Source organism: Schistocerca piceifrons, chromosome 8 (assembly GCF_021461385.2).
Source record: "Schistocerca piceifrons isolate TAMUIC-IGC-003096 chromosome 8, iqSchPice1.1, whole genome shotgun sequence".
In the NCBI taxonomy this organism is placed as follows: domain Eukaryota; kingdom Metazoa; phylum Arthropoda; class Insecta; order Orthoptera; family Acrididae; genus Schistocerca; species Schistocerca piceifrons.
In genome coordinates, this window is record NC_060145.1 from 323,806,229 (window position 1) to 323,821,279 (window position 15,051).

Here is a 15,051-nt window from a genome sequence, read left to right on the forward strand (position 1 = left end):
ATTTGTAGGCTGCCAAATAACAGTGTAAATTTAATAAAAGTTCATCCGATTACACGTATTTTTCCCATGATATCAATTGTAATATAAATAGTAAAGAAAATGACTGTGTTAGAGGTTTAAAAAAAAAAACAATGAACAGGACTCGATCCATCATCCCGCGATTACGGGGCTTGAATGCTAACCCCTCAGCTGATGCCGCTTCATGGTAATAATGAGCATACACAGGTATATATTTGACGACCAAAATTATCTTGCGATTTTCTCAATAACACTTGAGAAGTACGCGATACTGCTTACACATGCTGTTGTCCTCATGGAGTACTATGAGTGTACGATGTTTGCAGTAAATCCGCGTTCCAAAGATCGTGGCCTCCCCTTGTTAGACAAAAAGTATTCTCTGATCAAAAGAAAGTGGTTAGACTAATGTGTTGGATTCATAGTTGCACATCTTGTAGGCATCTTTTTGAAGGATTGGGAATTCTTACAACAGCCTCATGGTACATTTACTCACTAATGAAATTTGTTCTCAACAACATGGGCCAGTTTAAAAACAACAGTGACGTTCATGATTATAATACCAGAGAAAATAAAGACTTAAACTATTAATTACTCAACCTATCTTTGGCACAGAATGGGGTAAAATATGCTACTATAAAAATTTTTGGCAAATTACCAGATGAAATAAAATGTGTAACAGACAGCAGTAATAGCTTCAAAAATAAATAGAAATCATATCTCCTTGACAACTCATTCTGTACCACCAACATTTTGGCTGTTGTCACAAACAGCTTTCATCAGGGTAACTATTCAATGAGAGTCCATCCACAAAAGGATGACTATGACATTTCCGTCTCTCTCTCTCTCTCTATCTCTATCTCTATCTCTATCTCTATCTCCCCCCCCATATGTGCCTATCTCTGATGTTTCTCTTCCACCCTCATGTTCACTATCACCATAGATATTGTTTACACTTTCAGTTATATATCATTACCTTTCTTACCTGATTTCCTCTGTCTTAATTTAATGGTTTCTTTAATTGCAACAGCATTGTAGCAGTTTGTATTGTCACTATCATTATTACTAGTGTTGTAATGATGATCACTGTTCTCTTCCACATTGTCTTATTATTATAGGCCTTGCTATCAGATTTTATACTGATCATACTTTTATCATGCACTTTAACCAGTAAGTAGTGTAAGGTATTTTATGTTTGGAAAACTACAAAGATAGCCTGAATAGCTGTATGAATAGACCATATCACCCTTATTGTCTTAGCCTAAATAAATGAACAGATAGTAAATTAATAGAGGCAACACTGGTAAGTTGATCATTTTTAACATAAATGAGTAACATCCTGTGATGTTCACTATAAGAAAAAATATTATGTACACATATCTTCTCATGTCATTTGTTTGACATGTCACATATCATGTTGTACACTTCCGTTCACTGAGTGATTGAGTAGATCAGTAAAGATACCAATACAATTAAACTTGTCTGTATATTGGTTAATTCTTTGTTCCCCTCCCCCCACTCACACTCTCTCTCTCTCTCTCTCTCTCTCTCTCTCTCTCTCTCTCTCTCTCTCTCTCTCTCTCTGTCATTGTGTGTGTGTGTGTGTGTGTGTGTGTGCGCGCGCGTGTGTGTGTGTGTGTACGCGTGCGTGTGTGTACGCACGCGCATGCGAGTGCGTGTGTAATGTAGAACTGTGTTGATTATATATAGTATATTTATTTTGTAACGATAGTGTCAATGTGCACAAAGAATAGGGTACTACTTTTGTTGAACACAGAGATTGTACATTCACAGGTGGCACGGCCATTGGACCACCAGGCAGCTGCTATCATAATCCTGACAGTGCAAGCTCAAGACAAGAATGCTGAAGAGATGATTGAACAGCAAGTTGCCACAGCAGAAGTAACTATCTACGTTCAGGCTCATTCTGATTCCAACCCTGTCTTCACCATGTCTGGATGGTCACATATAAATCCAGTTATAAGGGTTAGTTGAGAAAGCAGCATGTAAATCTTTAACTTATTGTTACTTTTAACCACATCTACTTATGCAGAATTGTAATAGTGAGAGAATAAACTACCACTTACCAGGTAGATGCAGTCATATACAAGGATCAAATTTGGACAAAAATACTATCTTTCAGAAGCAGAAATTCTGTCTGAACCCTTTCGCAGGGCATAGTGGATATACTTCCCACTTAACATATTTCTTTAACCATTTGAGGAAATATGTTTTACCACTTCTTATGCTTGTGGCATCTAGTGGAAATCTGCTGCACCAGCTGTAGTTTCTGTTTTTTGTGGAATATAGCCTTCAGGACTGCGGGAAGTATATATCCCACCAAATGATGGTGTTTTATTGGAAAGTATATTTACTACTAAAGTAGTTTCTTGAAGTGGCTTGGGAAATGTACGTACCACAAAATTAATTTGTCATTTGTGGTCCTTGGGAAGTATACTTACCACCAACTTAAGGGTATCCCAAAGCTTTTGGGAATATGTCTTATCACCTCTGCCTATCCCTGACATTGTATGTTAGTACACTTCACTGGAAACTGCTACAACAAGAAAAAGGGGGAAAAAAAACCAAGGAAAAAGTGTTTGTTTTGTAAACAACTCGACATAGTATCCTTTGTGGGATATAAATTTAGTCCAGTGATCCTCCAGCTTTTGCATCCCATTTGAAAAATAGGTTCTGTGAAACTCTGCAAAATACTCACTGACTGCATCTATCACTTCATTATTGGATGCAAATTTCTTCCCAGCAAGTCAAAGTTTTAAGTTAGGGAACAAGAAGAACTAACTTGTGGCTAAGTCTGGTGAATAGGGTGGATGAGAAACCAATTGAAACCCACATCCATGCAATTTTCACCATTGTTATCATTGTGGTTTCAGAAAATATATTATCCTGGAGGAAGAGCATCTTTTTTTCATCCCAACAAGCGTAATAGTGTCCAATTATGATTCTGCCTTTTTCCAAGACATCTATGAATTATTCCTTAGGAATCGAAAAAGACAGTGACCATCACCTTACCATGTGTCAAAATGGTCTTTACCTTCTTTGGTTCACTGTCACCAGCCTTTGTCCATTGTTTTGACAAACGTTTTGACTCTGGTGTGGAATGAGGGAGCCAGGTTTCAATGATAAGTCACTAATCAGTACACAAAGTCTTGTGAATTGTGACTAAATGTCTCTAGACATTGTGTTGATATGTTGGGTCAGGTGAACTTATGATCGACTATTAGTAGTCATGGCACCCATCTCACACACAGCTTCTTCATAGTCAGTACTCCATGCAGGGTATTATGTATTTGTCAAGTTGAGATGCCTGCAGTCTCAGCAATCTCATGAAGTTTATTTGATGCTCATAAATCACTGTATCATGGATTTTGTCAATGGTTTCCTTTGCAGTGGCCCTAATTGGATGGCGAGAGTGTGCTTCATCTTCAGTGCTTGCCAGATTACATTTAAATTCATTAATCCAACAGTAAGAGGTCTTCAATGATGGTGCAAAGTCTGCATTAACTTCATCCCATTCAGTTTTGATTTGTACAGCAATCCAACCATTTAAACATAAATGTTTCTTAAGAGCACAAAATTCAGTTTTCTCCATTTTCAATCGAAGTCAACACACTGTCAGTCCAGAACTGTGCACTGTACAATTATGATTCTTTATACAATCCTTGGATTATCAGCCATTAAGGTGCAACAAAAATGTTCCATTCTTTCATGGATATTTATCAGACTTATCAAACCAACCTGATATGTTCAAATTGCCTGTTAGCCTTACTTGGAATGTGTCAGAAACACATGAGCCGTATTCTAATATGAAATATACAAGAGATTTGTATGCTGTCTCCTTTGTAGACTGGCCACATTTGGCCGACATACTGCCAATGAGCCAAAATCTGTTGCCTGCTTTACTTGCAACTGTGCCTGTGTGATCATTTTATTTCATATTCATACCAGTTTTTACACCCAGATATTTGTAGGAGATGGCTAATTACAGTTGTGACTCAATGACTGTGTAGTCATAAGAACCTACTTTATTGGATTTTGTGAAATGCACAATTTTACATTTCTCAACAGTTAAAACATGTTGCCAATTGCCCCACAATGAAATCTTATCGAGGTCTGACTGGATATTTGTGCCACTTTTTCTTTCAGATAGTACTTCACAATAGAGAACTGCAACATCTGCATCTGTTAATATACATGACTAATATTATGAAAAAGATAGAAGCAGGTTATCAATATTTAAGGAAGTTTGAATGTGGTGTTATAGTCAGCGCATGAGCAATGGGACACAGCATCTCCGAGGTAGTGATGAAGTGGGATTTTCCCGTACGACCATTTCACGGTTGTACTGTGAATATCAGGAATCTGGTAAAACATCAGATCTCTGACATCACTGTGACTGGAAAAAGATCCTACAAGAATGGGGCCAATGACAACTGAAGAGAATCATTCAGCATGACAGAAGTACAAATCTTCTGCAAATTGCTGCAGATTTCAATACTGGGCCACCAACAAGTGTCAGTGTGCAAACCATTCAATGAAACATCATCAATATGGGCTTTTGAAGCTGAAGGCCCACTTGTGTACTCTTGATGTCTGCACAATACAAAACTTGATGCCTCGTCTGGACCTGTAATCACCAGTATTGGACTGTTGATGACTGGAAACATGTTGCTGGTCAGACAAGTCTTATTTCAAATTGCATCAAACAGATGGACATATACTGGTATGGAGACAACCTCCTGAATCCATCAATCCTGCATGTCAGCAGGGGACTATTCTAGGTTGTAGAGGCTTTTTAATGGTGTGTCACGTGTGCAGTTGGACTGATATGGGACCCCTGATACTTCTAGACACTATTCTGACAAGTGACCCATACGTAAGCATCCTGTCTGATTATCTGCATCCATTTATGTCCATTGTATATTCTGACAGACTTGGGCAATTCCAACAAGACAATGTGACACCCCACACATGTAAAATTGCTACAGAGTGGCTCCAGGAACACTCTTCTCAGTTTAAGCACTTCCGCTGGTCACCAGACTACCCAGACATGAACATTTTTGAGCATATCTGGAATGTCTTGCAACATGCATTTCAGAAGAGATCTCCACCCCCTTGTACTCTTAACAATTTATGGACAGCCCTGCAAGGTTCATGGTGTCAGTTCCTTCCAGCACTACTTCTTCAGCTATTAGTCGAGTTCATGCCAGATTGTGTTGCAGCATTTCTGCCTGCTCCAGGGGTGGGGGGACTGAGCTGAATTATGCAACTGTGAGACATAAGAATGGAATATTTGTTGATAACTCTCATAATGCTTAACACTAAACCAGTTTGATGCTGTAAAAGTAGATAATACTTCATTTAAATTGTTTTTGTCTGACACACATTTTTATCACAGATCAGAGTCCCAGAGGAGCAGCCTATTGGAACAACTCTTCTTATGCTGTCAGCAGTGGACCCAACTTCTGGTCGACCTGTTACACGTTTTGAAGAAATAAAACAAGATGTTGCACAACAAACTTTCAGTATTGGTCTGCAGTCTGGAAATGTTGTTCTTAACAAAAGATTGGATTATGAAACACTTGACAATAAGGTAAGGCACTGTCAAAGAAAGGTAACTTTAAAATTTTGTACAGCTTGCAATTATTGTCTTTCTTCTCCCAGCAGAAATTCCTTGGAGCTTATGTAAGTGAAACATAGAAATGATCAGTCTACAATTTTAGTACATGTACATGTACAGCCAGGAGACACGCATGTAACAGAAAAATGCATGTGGAGTGAAGAACGATATCAAAAATTTTCTTCATTTATTAATTCGAAAGATAATGCAGATTAACATAAATAAAAGAATGCTGTAACATAATAATCGAAATGTTTTGCATTATGAGATACCTATATGTACAAACTCAGGCTTAGTCTATATGACAATGATGGCTTAAAAATGTGTAGGTAGCAATTTTTTCTGTCCAAGGTGTACGTTAGTGTTACCATTGCATATCTCATATATTCTCTCATTCAGGTTCAAACAGATGTAGATTGCATAAGTTATGTAGAGAAGAAGGGCTACATGATATAGACTAGCACAGAGAGCTGCATGAAACTACCTGTGGAAATTAGATTTTATATTCTCTGAATTTACTTTTTTTGTGATTCTAAACCATAAATTTGTAGCCCCTGTGAAAAACCCGTAAGATCAATGCTAACAATCCCCCAATTTTACATGTCTTCCTATTAAGGTTTTCCTCTATTCTAAGGTCTTACTTGATGTCTCACTTGACTTCGTCACATTTTCTACCTATTGCTGATTCATGTGACTGAACATGTTGTAAGTGGCTCAAAAGACATATGGTTTGCACCATGGTAGTGGTAGAATTAAGGGAATATTTTAGACCGTAGTGGAGAGGGAAGATGTGGAAAGGAAATGCTGACTATGATCTGTGTTACTAACACAACTTACAACATTTTGCTTCACCACACAGTTATGATATAATACTGCTAGGTTGCAGCAGTAATGGAAAAACAAGACAGTCAGTGCAGGGACCCAGCCGCCACCTTTTCTTGTGCTGTTTATAACTCACTCTCATCTTCTTGCATGTATTTCTGATGTACTGTATTCAGCAACAACATCAATTGTCAATCTTTTAAATTCAAACACTGAGTATCAAAGAATATGCTCATTCATAATTGAGGAAACATTGCCCATTTCCATCTAGTGAGCTCTTGTTGGCTGGCGACGTGTTGTCACTCAATAACCAGCACAACCACTACACCACATTAACACACACAAAATGAGCTCACCTATTGGATGTGTGGAGAGGGGGATTTGCCCTTCAGTGGTAGAAGTGCGGGTAGGGGCGAAAGAAATTTGTGAATTACTGAAAATGTACTTTTTGTGCAGATGATGTGCTATGACAGAGATGTCACATGGAAATAAAACAAGGGTTTTGTGATGGCATGCTTCCTCTCATGTAACCACTTAAGTGGATATTTTATGCCCATGCACCTGAGCCACATTCAGTAACCCCCCCTCCTCTCTCCCTCCGCCCTCCTTCCCCCAGGCCCTTTGAATTGAGTTAAACTAAATTTTGTTTGACTCTGTAGGATTATATGGTGTACAGTGAACATACATTTAATATAGCATGTTCCAAAAATGCAAAAGCCTTCATTATCACATACTTCCTAACTATTGTAACATCATTGATTATAGTTAACAATATTTACACATTTAATGTGAACATTACTCATCAACACTATAAAATTCCTTTTCCACTAGATAGTCTTTTAAGTTCTTTGAAAATTTAGTGTCATGTATGTTGTCAAGCAGCATTTTAGGCAGACTTCTTAGTAATTTGATACCTAAGTAATGGGAACCTTTTTCAAGCATTGTCAGTTGGTGGGGTATGCTTAGTATGTCATTCTTCCTCCATGTGTTGTGAGTGTGTACACAGCCATTTTTAGTCGACTCTGCACTATCTTTTGTGACATATAATATAGTTTTATATACGTACAACGAGGAAAAAGATAAAACCCCTAGCCTTTTGAAGCAGTTTCAGCATGTTTCATGAGTCTTTCTTCATAATGTGATTCTGACTGCTTTATTTTGTAATGCGAACACCCTTTTTATTTCTTGAATTTTTGAGTTTCCCCACACTACCATTCCATATTGCAGGTATCGTTCAAAGAGTCCATGGTATACTGTGCACAATCTGTTTGTCTGCCTACTGTGCTAGCTACCTCATTATAAACATGATGGGTCTGAGTTTCTTACAGACAGAATTAATATTTTATTTCCATTTCAACTTGTTATCTACAGTAATAACTAAGAATTTAGTGGATTTCAGTTCTTCTAGTCTTGTTTCATCCACCTCTAAACCCATGTGTACTGCCTTCTCCTTATTTGTGAACACTGCATACATAGTCATTTTTAGGTTTATAACAAACCCATTTTCCAGCAGCCACTCAGCAGCTGTGGTGTTTTTCAGATATGTATGCTCTTCTCTCTAGCTGTGCCACAGTTTGGCCACTGTTCAGTATTGTCATGTCATGTGCATCCAATAGTTTCGCCTCTTTCTCTTCAACATCTATGTCATTAACACACAGATTAAACAGCAATGGGCCCGTTATTGATCCCTACATCACTCCATATCTGATGATTTGGTTTTTGAGTGATATGAATCCCCTTTTGATACATATTGCTTCCTATTGTGCAGGTATGATTGTATCCCCTTCCCTGCTTTCTCTCAAATACCATAGTTTTCCAATTTTCTTTTCAGTATTTCATGATAATAATGTCAAATGCTTCAGAGAGATCCAGAAACATTGCAGATACAACTTGTTTTTACTCTAAGGACTGAAGGATAGTATAATGTATTCGACTGGCAATTGCTGATTCTGTAGATCTGCTCATCTTAAACCATGCTGTGATGGTATGAGAATGTTATATTTGTCCAGATAATTAATTAATCTATTATAGACCTACATAAGCATTTCCAGGATTTTTGAGAAACCTGATATCAGTAAAACTGACCTATAGTTGTCCAGGTTGTCCTTATCCCCTTTCTTGTACACTGGTATATCTTCAGTTATTCTGGAAAAATTCCATCTCTGAGAGTGCTATTTGCTGTGCTCAGCAATGGTGAGATTATTTGCTCACTTACTTGGTTTATTATATGATTCAATATTTTGTCATAACCAGTTGATTTCTTGGACTTCATTTTTTTGTATAGTTTTCCTCAGTTCATCTTCTGTGACTGGTTTCAAAAACATGGTTCTGCTTGATTTTTGTGATAATTTAGTGACCTTATTTTGTGGACTATTTCTTTCCAATTTTAAGTTCTCTATGAAATTTATATAGTTATCATTGAGTATGTTAGCTATTTCTTTGCAATCTGTAACCACTGTCTTGTTTGTTTTCATAGACCTGCTATCTGTTTTTTTGTTTGATCCAGCCTTTTCCTGTTTTTCACCATTTGCATTCCAAGCTGCCTTTGTCTTGTTTCTTGAGTTCATTGTGGTACCATTAATTGCTCTTGATTTTGCCTCTCTTATTATTTTTCTATACTTCTTTTGTAGCATTTTATAATTTTCAGCTTCACTCCTCCGTCTCAGATCCTGCAGCTTCTTTTGCAGTTATATTATTTCACTGGTAATCATTTTGTCTGACCCTTCACCTTTTCTTGTGTCTTTACTTTAGGGAATGCAGCATGAAAATGGTGTTCAATTGTTGTAACAAATGAATCATATTTTTCATTTACATTTTGCACCTGTAGGGCTTCATTCCTGGCTTCTCTGCTGAATATTTTTCTAAAGATGTTAATATTTTGTTCACTGATGTTCCTGACATCTTTAATTCTTGTTTTGGCTCAGATATTATATCCTTACTTCTGCAGAAGCAGATCAACTGTCCATGATGATCAGATATATTTGTTAGGACTACATGTGACTCATAGTTGGACCTACTAATAATAGTAATGATGTTGTCAGTAACTGTCTGAAATTGAGAAATCACTGTTGTTAGTGCAGATATTATTGTCTCCATATTGTATTGTATTAACAATTCTTCAAAATCTTTTCTTGGTTTTGATGCTTTTGCCATGTCAGTATTGAAGTCTCCATGTATAATATTTTTCTTCATATTCATTCTTCATAAGTTGGCCAAATTTCTTCAGAAAGATGCTAATATTGCCACTTGGTGATCTGTACATACAAAACAATCTAAAGTCATCAGTCACTACACCAGTAATTTCAAAGTATGTTTCTCTATATATAGGTAATCTTTACTGTTTGCAGTCTTTAGGTGCTTTTCTGTTTTAATATATATGGAAACTCCACCACCTTTATCTTTAGATCGACAAAAGTAACTGGATAAGATATAGTCCTTTATTTTCAAGTTAGCTATCTGGGTTTCAGTTAGACCTTGTTGGCTCATGCATAGTATGTCTGGTTGTATTTCACTTAGGACTACTTCTGCTTCTAGTTCCTTGTTACTAGTGTATTGAATATTCTGATGTAATGCTTTTATATAACTTTTCTTTTGTTGACTTACATGTTGTGGTCTGCATTCTGAGAACACATTCTGTAATCCCTCCTCTTTGTGTGGTGATTTTATTTTGTTTTTTCAGCTGAAGCAATTGGTTTTTCACCCCCAATCAGGCAATATTGGTTTCCCTATCTTCTGATTATTTTGCAAATATCTATAAACATTCTGCTGAATGTTACAGACCCTAATCTGTTTAAATGCATGTCATCCTTTCTGAGGCAGTTTTCACTCAGAAATTAGTATGGCTCTATGAAAACATGAGTAAATTAAAATTCTCCAGTTGTGTGTTGCATTGCATGGGAATCTGTGTAAGGGGGTGAGAAGTAATCTATTTTATAAGGAGTTATAAAGTCCTGTTGAATCTTCAGATCTTTGTAACACTTTCTCCATCAATTTTTAATTTAGGATTAAAATAGTAGTTTTCTCAGCACCTCTTCAGGTCTTGGCAGACATCCATTCAGCTTTTAATTTATTTGTGGTACTTGATAGGTCTATCGATGTTTTTGTAGAGTCATTAGCACTCCTATGAGAACAACACAATCATTCCTTGTCAGGTCAGAGTATTCTTAATTAACACTCACAGTAACACTGTTGAAATTTGCTCCCAGGTGTACAGTGCCAGAAATGTGAACACTGTTGTTAATATAGTTTATGAATAATTTTGGTAATTTGTTGAGTATTACTGGTCCCAAATAGTTTCACTTTTTTCTGTTGTAGTTTTCCACTGATGAAAACTTGTTCACTGTGTATTTAGCATATGCTTTTGAAAACACATTATCACATGTGTCTTGATAGACACTGACATTATTGCACAAAGTCGATATGTTTTTCACAGTTTTATGATGATTATAACTGACGTCTTTTGATGAGGTACACTGTGTAGAGAGAATCAGCATGTCTGTTTTCTTTACACTAAATTTTTGGTTACGATCTTCTAGTAATGGAAAGTGTGTATTTTATTTTCCAAAAATGTGTAGTTATTCTTCACAGAAGAATGTTTCTGGTGTAGAGCAAATATATCATGTTTAGGTAAATTGACAATGGAGAGGGGAGAAAGGAAAGGAAAGGAACTCATGATGTCAACTGCTTCGGGACTTTATGTGGAGTCAGCAGCACCTAGTGAAAATATATACCTGCTTACTAAGCCGTAGCGTTGACAAGTGTGCCACCTGGATACAGTGTGTATTGCTACTTCACCGACAATCTCAGTACACCCCTCTGCCGACCCCCAGTCCCACCTAGCACCAACTAATCACAGTTTACATCCATTGACTCAATGCTCACCTCTTAGAGATTCCTACAGGAGGTCGAATGTGACTGCATTTGGTGGTGGATATTTTAGCCCATCAAAGTAATTCATTTATATGAATGCACAGTAACTGGCCTTTCGGACAGCCTGTGACTTGTCATTCCTATTAACTGCAGGCCACAGAATCTTGTGGACAGACATATCCATCAAACCCACTGAGAACAAGCAAGCCACAGATAGATATATCTGTCATGTGCACTTATGGGGCTAAACTGTTGTGAATACCTGAATCAAAAATAAAATCAATGAACTTAAAGCATAATGGATCTGTTGAGCTATTCAAGGTAGAACTGATACATGTGTCACATATAGGTGAGCAATGAAATAATTTAGAAACTATTGCCCTTTGTTTTTGAGTGACAGGAATTCCAGGTCTGACTTTTTTAAATATCAATATTATGATGATATAGTTTCTAGTGTGAAAAAATATACAGAAAATTACACATAACTTGTCTTCTCTCTCTCTCTCTCTCTCTCTCTCTCTCTCTCTCTCTCTCTCTCTCTCTCTCTCACACACACACACACACACACAACTACATGTTGTTGGGTAGCTGACAAAATTCTTATTAAACCAGTGAAAATGTTGTGTAGGAGAGTTTTAATTTAATCACATTCTTGTATATAATAAACATTGTTCAGTCAGTCATATACATTTCTCTTTGATTACTTAATACAAAATATTAGTGCAGCATATTGTTTTTCATTGTTTCTAAAGTTTGCCTTTTTTATGTGTATTACAGAATTTAACTTTTAAAGTTCGAGCAGTTGCTGATGTGGGAAGATTCAGTGATGCTACTGTGGTTGTTGAAGTGCTGGACATTAATGATCACACCCCAAAATTTAGTCAGCAGGTAAGTAATATGAATACAGTGAAAGTGCATAGACAAGAGAACTATGATGTTAATGCACTGGTTTTAGCTCCATTGTGTCTGAATGTGGAGGCATCTTACTTTTTGTATGAATGAATGGGTATGTTATGTTCATATCTAGAGGTATGATTGGTCACGAGGTTGTAGTACACAATGATTGATGAAGGGAAATTAGACATGGCTGTCTCCCACATAACTAGTACTCTGGTTTGTATACTCATATCTATGCTGGCCCGTATGATAGTGTCCCTTCACCATTACATCAAGTAAAATTTTCAACAATGACTCATGTTTTAATATGTACCCAACCATTTTATCTCACAGTTCATTATGTCTGTACTTAGATGCTTTTTCTAATTGAATTTTTGTAGGATGTTTCATTCCTTATTATATCATTCTATGTTATCTTCATCAGGCACTGATGAGTTTAATCAATTGTCTTAACTGATACAATGTGTTTTTACAGAAAATCAATTGTATCTGTATAAATAATGTGATATAGTGTTTGCCAGTGGAGATTTAAATAACATAATGAGATCCAAAATTTGTGTTTTAAATTTTTGTTCTCAGTACTCATCGCAATATGAATTTCATATACATGCATGACAGGCTATATTGATAAATTTTTTTTCCTGATAAAATGAGAACTCAGTCCTTAAACAACTTTCCAAAAAGGTAGTTTGTTACTATATGGTATGCTATTATACATTAAAATGATAGTATTATTTTTATGTATGTTGCTTTAAGCGAAAAGGTTCTTTGGAATGTAAAGGTATATTTCTGTTTGTCACATAGGAATACTCTGCGAAGGTACTAGAGTCAGCCAGACATCCAGAACAAGTTTTAGTGATTAAAGCAACAGATGATGACAGCATAAATGGCACAGAAGGATTTGGTGTGGTGTCATATTCTTTGTCTGGTGAGAGTGCCAGTCTTTTTACTGTTGATCCCACTATTGGCATTGTGAGAATAGCACAAGGGGCAGAGCTGGACCGCGAGTTCCAAGCTTCACTGCGGTTCACTGTAGTTGCTGCAGATACACCTCAGGGTGGTTCTAATCAAAGGAGAGCCAGTGCACCTGTAAGTAATAATATCATATATTCATACAAGCCATAAGCTGATAAGACAGAGAACACAGTATTATGATAGCAAAATATGGATAGAAAATATAACTTATACTCCTACCCAATTTTTTGTAACTAAGCTTTGAAAAGACACACTATATAAACTCCAGCTATTAAGGGGTGGACAGTGTTAAATTCATGGGATTACATATGATAAACAAATTCCATTGGAAGACTCACACCACAAAACTGTTGATGCATCTAAACGAATCTTTATTTGCAATGTGGATGCTGTCAGATGTAAGTGATATAGAAATATAAAAACTAGAATAGTTTGCTCACTTTCACTCCATAGTGTCATACAAGGCCCTGTTTTAATATAACTCATCAAGCCAAGCAAAATTTTTGTGAGTCCAGTAGTGTGTGTCATAAATTTCTTGATGTGTCAACTCAAGAACATCCTGCAGAGCCCCTTTGTTTCCCATTATATTTCTAAATGAAATTTATCATAAATAGTGTATCTCTTTTTCAAACTGGTCAGATCATGCAGTCAATATTAAACATAAGATCAAACATCATAAAAATTTAAAGTCACTTACTTTGGTCCAGGAAGGTGCCCTTTATTCAGAAATGTAGATTTTCAGTAACGTGCCAAGTAGCCCTGAAAAGTTTAACCACTAACAAATTTCAGTAATTTGTCACTACCTCTTACTCCAATGACAAATGTTTTAGTGAACCAATTGATGTGTATATAATATGAATAATATCAAATAATGTGGCAGTTATGTCAAATCTGACTACTGCACATCATCAGTGAAGTAATGTGCACAATGTAAATAAGTTTTGTATACGGATTTTCTCTTTTATGATGTATAGCTACAAAAGCCAAAGGATTGTAACATACACATCTGTTTATTTTACTCTTTTTTGTTTTATTATTACCCCATAAATGAAAATATGTTTAAGGTTTTTTTCACTTATTCTATATCCATGAGGACCGATTCACTTGGGATCAGTGTAAAAGACATAGCAAGTCTATCTTTTTTGCAGATATGTATTATATATTCCTGTTTCATGATATATTCTATGTTCTGAGGATCTCCACTGCATGAATCTATTGGAGCAATACCTATATCTAATCTAATCTAATCTATTAAATGTGTATCTGTGCAGTAATGAGGAATAATTACATTCAACACACAGTTCTTTTAAGAAAAATGTAATGTGTCCTGAAATTGTTTATTGATTGAATTTGTGTGTCTATATGTTTTAGTGCAAAGGGGGCACAGTTTCATTTTGAATAACACATCTGTTCATGTCTACAGTCAAATGTACAGAGGCAGTTTTCTTGCCAGGATGAATTTAGTAAGCAATAGTGAAAGCTTGGCAAGCTCATGACTGTGAAGAATTCCAGCATATGCTAAAGACGTCTCTACAGCAGACAATGATGTTCAAATGTGCAAATGTTGAGCTTAGTACAGAGTCATAATGTTACATTGATTATCTGGTTGGTTTCATATCTGTCCATATTGTCCTAGAGGAATTACTTTTGTGGTCCCTTCGTAGAAAGAACCTATAGGACTTAATTCAAAGGACTAAGGTAACCATGCAGATAGAAGCACACCTTATGTTAAGTGCGTCTAAAAAAAATGATACAACAGAAACAAGTTTGACTTCTGCATGGTTCATTACTGCACAATAGTCTGAAGGGAAATATTTTAGATACACTTCCTA

At 36.3% G+C, this 15,051-nt stretch overlaps 1 protein-coding gene across 1 annotated transcript in view; it reads left to right on the forward strand.

Annotated features, from left to right (window-relative positions):
- LOC124711590 (cadherin-23) overlaps positions 1 to 15,051 on the forward strand; it is a 407,580-nt gene that overhangs the window by 324,208 nt on the left and 68,321 nt on the right. The window contains exons 15-18 of the mRNA XM_047241742.1: positions 1,810 to 2,001; positions 5,435 to 5,629; positions 12,125 to 12,235; positions 13,049 to 13,333. Of these exons, the coding sequence (XP_047097698.1) occupies positions 1,810 to 2,001; positions 5,435 to 5,629; positions 12,125 to 12,235; positions 13,049 to 13,333 (783 nt within the window). The remainder of the gene's footprint in view (positions 1 to 1,809; positions 2,002 to 5,434; positions 5,630 to 12,124; positions 12,236 to 13,048; positions 13,334 to 15,051) is intronic.